At 41.3% G+C, this 11,841-nt stretch overlaps 1 protein-coding gene across 1 annotated transcript in view; it reads left to right on the forward strand.

The window, feature by feature from the left end:
* The window catches only part of LOC118331269 (vacuole membrane protein 1-like), a gene marked incomplete at its 5' end in the record, with an annotated part of 49,036 nt that overhangs the window by 6,265 nt on the left and 30,930 nt on the right, over nucleotides 1-11,841 (forward strand). The window contains 2 exon segments of the mRNA XM_035666074.1: nucleotides 5,181-5,423; nucleotides 9,052-9,183. Coding sequence (XP_035521967.1) covers nucleotides 5,181-5,423; nucleotides 9,052-9,183 — 375 coding nt within the window.

Consider the following 11,841-nt stretch of genomic DNA (forward strand, 5'->3'; position numbering starts at 1 on the left):
ACACACACACACACAGTCTACAGGAAGCCATTCCTGGGCCAAAGTGGGCTTAGTGTGTAGCCAGTCTGGAATGACACCAACAACCCTGCCAGAACAAGCCAAACCTGACCAGACCAAACCAGAGTGATGCTGGCAGACTGCAGGTGTTTCAGTTAGTTGAGGAAAAGTTTTGTTATGAAATTCTACCATAAAGGTCACCAAGGTGCTTTTCCTGTCACACCATGAAACACCCACGTTTGTGTCGTGGTCGTTGCATCAGCCTTATTTTTATCTTGAAGGGCTTTCAATGGGGACCAACATTTTGTTTTAGTTGGCAAAGAAGAAACACACTCAAAGAAGGAATGTACACCCATTGTGCTTTGATGTAATTTATCCAAAGCATCATAACACAAAGAAAATGTAAAATGCATACGGAACAGATTTTTTTGCATTTTACTTTTTGTTCCTTTTTTTTTTGTGATTAGTGATTAGGAACAATTATTTTAAAATACATGAAAACACTACACACAAACATTAAATATAAAGTCAGTTTCAGACAGTTTGGATTGAAATGAAAGTGTTCACTCAGTGGGGGGTCAGAGTGAGTGTGTCTGTCTGCTAGTCAGGGTGAGGTTTCTGAACATCAGGTCATATTGTGAAACCACATTTATAAATCATTGGGACCAGCCCCTCAAACCTCCAGCATCTCACAGTCAGCGTGTGTGTGTATGTGTGTGCTTACCACCCACTTCTAAACACCCCCTACCCCTCCTCTCTGTCTCTGCTCCATCACTGGCCTCAGTCCAGCATTCTCTTACCTCCCTCAGAGATCCTGACCAGGGCTTCTTTATAACGAACTAACCTCTAATGTTTGTCCTGCTTTGCCTCCAGCAGTCTCCCACTGTAAGAAGTGGTTAACAGGTTATGCTAGCCGGACCGTGTCTAATGTACCTAAATGGCCCTTGACAACCACAGCGACCTGTTAATGACTGGACCGTCCTGTGGTCGTGGTCACTGAGAACTGGTCAGTTTATGGTCACCCATTAATGTCTGGTTTTGGAGCTTCGGAAGCAACTACATTTGCCACCGTGAACTAACAAGAGGAGCCCACACCATGACTGGTGGCCGGTACAATTATGGGCTGCATCTGGTAGGGTCTCATGATTAACAACAATACAATAGGGATCCTATAATTTTGTATTCCCCCATACAGTTTGTATCTCTTTCATCCTTAATAATTTAAAGTGTAGCCTAGTATAGAACATTTAAATTGGGAAGTTATGCAGACATTTCTGTTGGGTTTTTTAAAAATGTATTTATAACCTACAGACAGCTGACACTTTGAATCTGACTGTTGTGTGCTACTACTTCCTAATGGGAATGTACTGGTTTTTGAAATTCAATGTGATATGTGATGAAAAATTTCATCATTAGCTCATTCATTCCACTGCATCTATTTCCATGTACAGAGTGAAACAGTACTTATAATTTCAAATGTAAAAAGCCCCCTTCTTGCACAAGCTGCGTTGCAATTCAAGTCATCACGCCTACACTGGTGCATTATGCTATGAGTGTGTGTCTGCTGAACTAATGCAAATAACACTTTGTGTTTAACAAGTCAAGAGTATTCTAACAATGGTGTTGGATCCTGTGGACGAGAGAAGGTGGTCGACAGTACGTGCCAGTATCGCTTCTCAGCAGCAGCTATTGGCCAACCAGCTTTCACATCCTCCTTCAGTAGGCACACTTTGTTCTTGGTGTGGCACTGAAAGGAAACTCCTTTCCGTTTATATGGTTGAGCAACTGCTGCGCTCATAGCCAATCACTGTCACTGGTCCAGGATAGAGGTGAAAGAACAATTTACTACACATCAGAATTAATTTGTTATCAGTTCAGCCTCATCATGTCAAGAGGGCATGCCATAGGTCAAGCTGATAGTGGTGTGCCCTCTGTTGGATCATGAGGGAAACTACTTTAAACAGTCTGTTGCACTTATATACTGTAAATTATAAATTAGAAACAGGTAATTACACAAAACACATTTGAACAAATGTTTAAATTTTGACACAAAGATATCATACTTTGGTTGTTTGACAGTAAGGTCTGTTCTGTTTGACCGTGCACTCTAAAAGACATGCGCAGTGTTCTATAGTGAAGATATATTGTCGACACTTATTCAGACTCCAAACTGTGTGTGTCTCCTCAAAGTCTGTGTGGATGCACTCATACCCAGGAGTGGGGATCCCACTCGTTTTGGAGGCCAGGCGTTGGTTTCTGCAGGTCGCCACAGGAATGCCAGCAATGTTGCCTCCATTGTGGATCCCATTGGGTTAGAGAGAGGAACTTTGTGCCTCTGTCAGTACTGATGTGTATTTTAGTGGCTGCAAACATCATCTACATCAGACAAACCTCACAGTAGACACAGTTAGGAGGTTGAATAGTTATTTTAGCATACACACATAAACCCTCACCACCACTTTGTTTATAGTAAACAGTGTATAAGGTAGAACAATAGTTTCTCTCAGAGAGAAAGAAATGCTTCCTGCACTGTGTGTTTTGTATTTTTCTCCTGATATTAGTCCTCTACTATGCCTTCGTAGGAAAAGAAATGTGTGTTTGTGTGTCACCAAGTGAGAAACAAAATGAGACAGATGGCAGCTACCTGGATGTTGTAGGTTGGGCTGAAGATTAATGGTGAGTCACATGGACAACATGAGATGACTGGGCTTTTGTGTAAGGTGAGAAGCAGTGACACAGCATTTGACAGAGAGAGAGCAAGAGAGAGCAGGTACTCCGAGTCACGCAACACTCTCTGTTGGCAGGCTGTCTGTGTGTGTTTGGTAAACACACATTACCTGCGATAGAGTTGGAAGGGGTGAGCAAGAGGAATATGGTCTTTCTTGGCCACACAAACATACTGCTTGAGGAGTCTGTTTGTGTGTGTGTGTGTGTCAGATCAGTGTGATCTCTCTGGAGAGTCAGTGGGCTGGATATGGGTCTAGGGAGTATCCAGTCTGACTGGGTCAGTGCTGGGAGTTTCTTGACTTCTCCCTCTGGGTCACTTTTTTTCCTTGATTTTTTTTTTTTGACTTGATTTTCCGATTTGTCTAATGCTTTTGTAAGAAAACAAGTGTTTAAACATTAGACCCTTTCTCTTTAAGTCCTGGGAGTGGTTTTTTTTGTAGATATTATCACAGTATTAATAAAATGGGACTGTGCCTACTTGCTAATACTGTGTGTATAGAAACTAATCTGTGTCATCAAAGGGAGTGCACTGTTCCTAGAGAAGACATTGCTGTTTCCTGTTGCCTCACACATCACTGTCCTGCTCTCCCACGTCCCGTCCTGTCCTGCCTTGTCCCATGCAGCTCCGGAAGTTCCAGCCCCACCCCAGGGTTGCCTCTTCATTTTGGCGCTATATTGCATAATGCCAAACTGGCCCTGTGCGTCACTGGGAGCACCCTTCCTACACACACATACGCATGAGCGTAAACACATGGAATAGACAGAGTACACAGTGCACGATTACATCGGCCCACTCAATTGACCTGCCTTTATTTGCAGGGATCTCACTAGTGTTCAGAGTGTAACATACTTTCTTACATGCAAAGTTACATGACCTTTTTTTTCCTGACTGGATCCTGTTCAGTATAAAACTTAATCAAACATTGTGCTCTCAGACGATGTTATCAACCCTATTGTCCTAATGAGTCAGTGTAGAATGACCAAAGGCCATTTGTACAAATAGTTTCCTTCTTTTTCTCAGTAAACTTAACTGAATTTATACTGCAGGAATTAAATGGTTTTCACAGAAATTTTACTTTTTGTACCATGTTCTGTTCAGCAGGCAGGGCTCACATTTTGACTACAAAGGAAATTTATTTTTTCTTCAAAACAGGTGTGTTAAATGAAATTCAACCATTTAATGATGAATTAATCTGCTTTATATCTACCCTATTTTATGTTGTTTGTAATGTGTTTAATGATAATTACAATGATTAAGGCCACAAGCCAAAACGCGTTGGTCTTAACAATAAATTGTTCTATGTACTACAAGCGTTGCTGGAGTTTTGACCTGTTGAACTGCTCATAAAATAATAGAGGCACAATTGGAGAGAGGAGACTTCAAATGACCAATGCTGGTACTTTATTTCAAAATGCCAGAAGTGTGTTGAAATGGAGATTTCCCCTCTTGATATGTTATATGGTATTTCTGTGTAATTTAGTTTAATTGTGAGTCTGTGTGTGTGTGTGGCCTTCGGAGTCTCTCTACTCAGCGGAATTGTGGATATTGTTTTAGGGTTTGCCGAGTCAAGAACACAAAGCCAGCTACTCAATAAACTTTCACCACGCACCAGAAATCCATCCTGCACCTCTCTTCCTTCCTTTGATTCCTCTGTTTTCTCACTGGAAGCCTAATTGAAACGAGTAAATAAACAAGAGCCAGAAATATAAACCAGACCAGGCCTTATCAAAGACTGTGGGCCCTTAAGTATGCTAATGTCTCATTCTTACAATAGGAACAGTCAAACATTAATAAATTCTGTCTGAAGAGAGTCCATTTTTAAAACCTGCTTGTTTTTCTGCTGCTCTTTTCTTTATTACTGCTTTCATGTGGGCACACATATGGCTACACGGCCGTGTTTGTGTGTATGTGTAAGCATCCATGTCACCTCGCAAAGGTGACTGGGGAAATGGTTTCTATACCCCAGCTTTGGTTTCCATCCTTGATCATTTCCACCCGGGGCCCTGCACTCTTTATCCATTTACACTTTGATTTTCGTGCATGTTTTGAAACAAGCAGCCTTTTGCATAATGTTCCAGCTTAATCATAGTTATTCGTTTTTCTCCATTTCCTGATGGCCTATTTAAATTATCAAATTCAATCGCAAATTCCCTCTTAAAGCTTATAGTGAAAGCAGAGGAAGAGTTCCATTGCTGTAGGAACTGCATGAGACAACAGCCTACATACTGGCCCACATATTAACTGTCTTGATGTTATCAATCAGTATTTGACTCACTGCTGTCACTTTTGTCTCACTGTGCTAATAACAATGGGGTCTTCCCTTGACTCAAAACTACTTCTAAAAGGTGGACTCACTCCCACTCTTAATTTTCACCCCCCTCTCTTTTACTTTTCATCTTCCTTTTTCTTCCCCTCTTTTTCTCTCTCTCGCTCTATGTCTTTCTCCATTTCTCAGGGACCACACATAGCATCAGTGACCTTGGCGGCCTATGAATGTGGCTCAGTGGATTTCCCCGAGCCACCTTATCCGGACCAAATTGTCTGTCCCCAGCAGGAAGCACCCACACCAGGCTCTGATGCTGAGCAGGTGGGCGTGGAGGCCTCAGGGGTGGACAGGTTGGTGGGGTCAGCAGCCCTCCAGGGAAGCATCTCTCTCTGGACCATCATCTCCAAAGTCCGCCTCGAAGCTTGCATGTGGGTGAGTGCCTGTTACACACTGGTTGTGCATCCTTTAGACTGGAAAAGCTAAACAGCAGGCAACAGAGTTAAAAATATGTCCCAGTTTTGGTTGCAGTTTGCAGTGACCTTGCACATTCACCACAGCTTTGACCAGTATTCAGAGTGTGTGCTTTGAGATATTGTTGCTGTCAGGTAAAAAACCCATATCTCCCAAATGCCAGTTTCTTGGGAGCTTAGACAAACAGTCCTGTTTTCAGATTGACCACAATGCATTTTTGAATTTATCCAGTGGGTTTGAAAGATGTCATTAGAGAAATGGTGGTAGAAACATGAAAATGACCAAACTGTACACTCCAAATTAGGTGCACAAATGATGTCTTTCTTAGTTAACATGCAATTTATGCTGTGGTATTATTTACTTACTCATTATTGTCTTTGCTGTACCTCCACAAATAAAGGATCAAGCTAGAAAGTATGCTAATTTGCAATAACACTGTGGGTGCAAATGTATTCATTGATAACTCATTTGCTTGGAAAACCCCAGTTTCTTACCGTGAATTCCCCCCATGCAGTGTTGGTGGTTTCACACCTCTAACCAGCCTTGTGGCTGCCGAGAAAGATGAAATATTTTCAATCTATGAAGTTATTTTAGGACCAGAATAAAAACGTTTTAAACATTTTTTTTTGTATTATGTAGTCTAAGTATATAAAAATAACATGCTAATTGCAAAACAATCCTTTATAATAACTCTGGCTTTTATAATCCCAGAATTTGTTTAAATTTTGGACTTAAAGGACAGCCTTCTACCTGGGTTTCTAGTTACACTCAGGTCTGGTGGTTTATCAATGACTCACACATGGCTCAGAGTTACCGTGAAACCACTCACAATGGCTTGTACACATAAAAACAAGAACAGAGATGTACCACAGTGATCTAGAAGTCACACTCCTGTATTGACTTCTTTATAACTGCAGTGTCTTCTGCTCTTATCTGTAGTTTCCTTTTTTTTTCATTGTGAAAAAGGCAGAACTGACGAACATTGAGAATAGAGAACTTGGTCAGTAACACGTGAAAAGAGTTTTATCATTCTTTGTTATCTGTTTCCCTGTTCTACATAATGTGGAAGGGGCTGAGGTGAGGATGAGGGGAAATTCTTCACAACCATGAACTTAACAGGAACCAGGCAGGTTTTTAACTGCCTGCTCTTAAATGTAATTGGCCTTCAGGCTTCCTTATTGTTAGTAATACATTAACTACACACACAAACACACTTACAAATGCAAAATTGGACACATACCCATGTTAAAAAAATGGTTTTAATTTATTGGATAATCATCCCCTTGCATACCCCCCTTAGCACCAGTCACTAGCCTGATGCTGGCAAAATATGAGTGGGACTGATTTACTATTGAGTGGTTAGTTAAAAATGAAGTTAATTTCCCACACTAATCTCCTCTAACCCAAACATTTACCATTTTCTTTACATGCTAAACTAAGCCCTAATATTAATCTAATATAAAAAATGATACTGTAATATGATATTGTGATCCTTACCTTTTATCCCTTATAATAGCTTCATGTCGTTTTATGACACATACCCCATCACATTTAGTGTGTGTAAGTGTAGGCACACCAATCCTACACGTAAAAAAGTCTGTAGGTTTGATGTATTGATGTTTCAAACTGGAGTCAAATTTTCTCTGAACCCAGCAGCAGAACCATGCCCTGAGGTGTGTTATAGGAGTCCCTGTTTGTGGGTGTGTGTGTGCCACCCAATCCCCTTGGACTCACCACCACCCTGTCACAGCCACACCCCTGTAACCCCAGCCTGGCATGGCCTCGGTTGAGGCTTGTCAGCTCTACAGTTGGAGACACCTGTTGTGCCCACCCCGGTTTCAAAGCACCCACGCCAACATTCCCCCTCCTACTGCCAGCCTCCCATCTTCTGGACACACTGGTGATGAGACATTAGATATTGCCCTTCCCACCACCACCATTACCGCTACCTCTTCTTCTCCTCCTCTCTCCTTTCTGTTTCTTCCTTTCTCTTCTGTCTTTTTTTGTTCCCTCTTGAAGCCTCTCTGTCCACTACTGCAGCTCCCTTAAGTGCTCCACTTCAAACGCCACCACTGTGCAGGTGGACATATTTCACTGCCCCCTACACAAACACACAGGCACATGCACGCTCACAAACAGAGGCAGAGCTATTGAATGGAGCAGCTGCCAGGGAGATTAGGGCATGTCTCCATTATGAGAAAAAACTGGCAGATTTCATCAAAGACTGCAGTGTTAACAACAGAACAGGGTGTCCAGATTAAAGATGCAGTCTGCCAGGTTTTGGGATAGCACCGCCTCCTGAGAATGATTGTTTGGGCTTGTTGTTGCTGCCATGGTTGCTAACTACTCACTAATCATCTTCTGGCTCAGCCATCCAGCTACATACAAGTAATGTGGCTGTGATTAGTTAGTTATGTTCTTCTGGGAGAGAGATTGAAGCTATGATTTTGTGCCTGTTCCACCTAAAGAACTTTATTTCGGTCCAAGAGCTTAATTTTTTTCATTGCTGTGGATCGTAGGATGTCAGGGATGTGTCAGAGCTTGAAATCATCCATATGCCCTCTGTAATAGTAACTAACACTAACTGTATCCTTAGCATCTTCTCTCATCCCCCCTTGCACCCCTACTCTCCCCCTGTGCCTGGAAACATTAAAGTAATGAGCTGTGAGCAACTCCAAAAACACAGCATTTCTTGGCGGCTGTTTTCATTGTGTTAATTAAGTCTGTAGCCCTCACCCCCTCACCCCTAACTCCCCCCCTCCTCATGTTTTGGCGGTATGAACTTGGTGAACCGACCAAGTGCTGAGGATTTATTTCCCTCAAATCACTTCCGCTTTCTTCCTGTTAAGCCCCCCTCAATCACACGGGCTTCACCGCTTTATAGCTACAAGCTCCTTTTGACTGTTAGATATCGATATCTTGGTTCCTTTAGACCCCCTTGGGCTTGTTAGCACTTCTTAAATTTTCCAGAAACACTGCATTCCACGTGTCCAAAGCATATTGGAACAGAGCAATTAGCGGTGCAGTGTGTTGATATGCTGTTTAGAGGTGGCATCTGGTTTTTTCACCTTTCCTAGGCCTGTGTTTTATGTATCCATGATCGTTTAATAATCTGTGGGATTTTCGCTCACGTAAATCCTTTCCGTTTTATTCCCATTAAGTGCTCTGATCGCACAATCCCAGACGTCAAGCGGTGCAAGCTCCTTTGGATAGTGGATATTGATATTTTTGCTCCATTAACCCCCCAGGGACAATGGTAACATGCTTGTTATAATAATTAGCATGATATTAAGACAAATATAGTATTTTTACAACCGAACTACTCAATGCACAATAACAAAAACACAATTTAAAGCAATGAAATCAGCCACAGCATCTAATTTAATAAAGAAATAAACAATCTGCACTGTTCAAAACAACTAACATCTCTCGCTCTCTTTTTGTTAAAGCTATGTTAAATTCAGATTTATCGCCTGCCAAAACAATATACAGTCACGTCAGGGAGTACAGTAAACATGAACAACTGAGCAACAGTAATTACGAATCTCTGTATGTGTGTGTCTGTGTCTGTGTGTTTGTATGTGAGCAGGGTGCAGGTACAGCTATAGGAGAGCTTCCTCCCTACTTCATGGCCCGGGCTGCGCGGCTGTCCGGCGCTGACCCCGACGACGAGGACTACCAGAGATTTGAGGAGATGCTTGATCAGACCCAATCTGCTCAGGTGACGCACTGCCCCCTGCATCATCTCCTTCCCTCTAACCCCCACAACACTCATCTTGTTAATCTATAACTTCTACTTCTACCTTCTTCACTTCATTCTTACCTCTCTCTTCTTTTGCACTTGCACGCTTGTTCTTTATCTCTCTGTTGTCACTTTTATCACTTTGTTTACCATTTAATTTCTAATTGCTCTGCTTTTGGCGTTCATTTATTTTCACAGTTCTGGTATTTTCCTAAATTGGCCATAGCAATCTCCCTGAAGTGAAATCTGGTGTGCCAGATTAACCACACTGTATCCTGTGTGTGTGTGTGTGTTGAACACTGATTTAGCCCCACCTCACTGTCTCAACGGTACAATGGGATTCAAGTGCTTTCACAACGTTATGACTAAGAGAACAGCAATGATGCACTCGAGTAAAATGTTCCCACCATTTCCGGCCCTTCATTTTGAAATTCCCTGCAAAAAATGTTCTCATATCAAACATCCCTGCAAATGTTTCAACAATGCCTAACAGCTCATTGTAAATATTTATTTTTCCCCCTCTTGTGATTATGAATGGAGGAGGAGGAATGAGGGGAAACATGCGTGTGGTTTTATAAAGGCTTTTCATCAGACCTGTCTGTCCTGACAGTCTTCATCCTCAGGAATGCTTTTCTCTCTCCAACAGTGTGGGTCAAACAGTCAGACAGGTCAAGTGCAGTAACACAACTGAATCCATAAATGGTTTTGAACTTTGCAACAGACTCACTTACTCTTGTATTTGCAAATAAACTGTAACAGACAGTACCAGACTGTTGACAAATACATTTTTAAAGAGAGAATCCCAGATAGCAGGGGATTACTGAGTGATTCAGATTATATTTATATTGTTTACAGTATGTATTGTACTATTCATAATGCACACAGGATTTGTAGTTTCGATGAGAACCATTCGGTACTGATAATGTAATTCCAAAGGGCAAATGAAAAACAAGGGAAAAACTTAATTCTAACCATTTCTAACCAAGTCATTTATTCTGATCTAGTCCCATACAACAAATGTGTTTTCCATGTTGTTACCTTGTATCCCTGTATGTATTGTTTCTTTATCTGTCTTTCATATGTCAAAAAAGTGTTCATTTTAAAATTACCACATTCTTTTTCTGTAAGGTGTCAAACCAATATACACAAATCATAACCTGAGCTCAGTCTGTATATAGATAGCAGTACATTTTGCCTCAACATGTTCATGACAAAACATGTCAAACAATGGAATAATATTTGAAGGAACTACTTAATAAATTCTCGCTATTTGTTTTAAATAAGTGGAACATTTTTCCAGCAAGATTTCACTTTCCAGTGTTTTCTAGAAGGAATTTGTTATCTTGTTATCTTGAAACAGAGAAAATCGCTCCATCTATACCAATAATGTTATTTGTTTAAAATATTGAGGCATCTTGATTTGTTTTGGAGATAGTTAAACACAAGAATTATAATAATTGCCACACTGAATCAGTGGTCTTCGAACAGAGGTCTGGGGACCACTACTGGGATCCCTTTTGGAATTAATAGTCTGTATAGTCTATAGTTTTTTTTAACCAGGCTGTAAACATATTTATTCCTGCTGTGAAGCTGGGCATTTAATCATGGGGGCTTCTGGAGATTGACTCACTTTTGCAGCCAGCCTCAGGCGGCTGTCGGAGGAACTGCCATTTTTGGCTTCATTTTTAAGCAGAGGTTGACTTTGGCTGGGTCACATACTCCCAAAACTATCAGTTTCCCAACTAATAATAGTTGGTCTGTAAATTGGAAACTGAATATAATATTCATAGGTATATTTTCATTAGTGTATAATCACCTGAAAAGTGTTAGAATGAGTGTTTTTTTATCTATAGAGGGAGCGAGTCCTCTTCCATGGAGGCCACCATGTTGAACCACCATGTTAATCTTTTTGCAGGTTTCGCTGCCGTCGTAGGTTCTCCTACATGCTTTGGAGGCTGAGCTGTATTCATATGGTTACAATCTGCAACTTCACCACTATGAATCCTATACACTGGTCCTTTAAATAATAATTCAAATAGTCTTTCAAAATAAAAGCATGTGAGTCCTGAGAGCACTTTGTACTCATAAATAAGATGTGCCGTATGTGTGTAATTTTATAATATATATTATAAAAGAAAATCTGAGCTGTTCGATAACAAAGGGCTGGGGTGCAGCACCTGCTGTATGGTCCACTTTTACTAATGATGTGGACAGCTGGGTAGGTTGGCACCAACCACAGCATTGGCATTCAGACCACATGTGTGAGAGTGGAGCTCTGACATCACTTACTGATAAAGTGGCGCTTCCCACCGAAAATATGAGAAAAGAGCAGAGACAGTGGAAGAGTGAGACAGATGGCGTGGGGAAGAGGACATCTTGTCTAAATGATCATCTCAGCATTGAAGAACTCCTGTGTGTCTTTTCCCAAACAAACTAACACGTTTGTGACGCAGGAGGAGCATCGTCTGTTTGTCTCGCATCCGTATGAGGGCAGATTAGAAGTGACGCTGCCTGCTGCTGTCTCAGGAGTCAGTGTTAGTCTCGCTCTCACTGAAATATTTTTTTTTTTCTGTCCCTTTCTTCGTATGCTCTTATTCTTTCTCATACACTGTGTTTGTCTCCCACTGTGCATTGCGC

Source organism: Morone saxatilis, unplaced genomic scaffold (assembly GCF_004916995.1).
Source record: "Morone saxatilis isolate NCDOM2014 unplaced genomic scaffold, NCSU_SB_2.0 Contig20, whole genome shotgun sequence".
Classification (NCBI taxonomy): Eukaryota; Metazoa; Chordata; class Actinopteri; family Moronidae; genus Morone; species Morone saxatilis.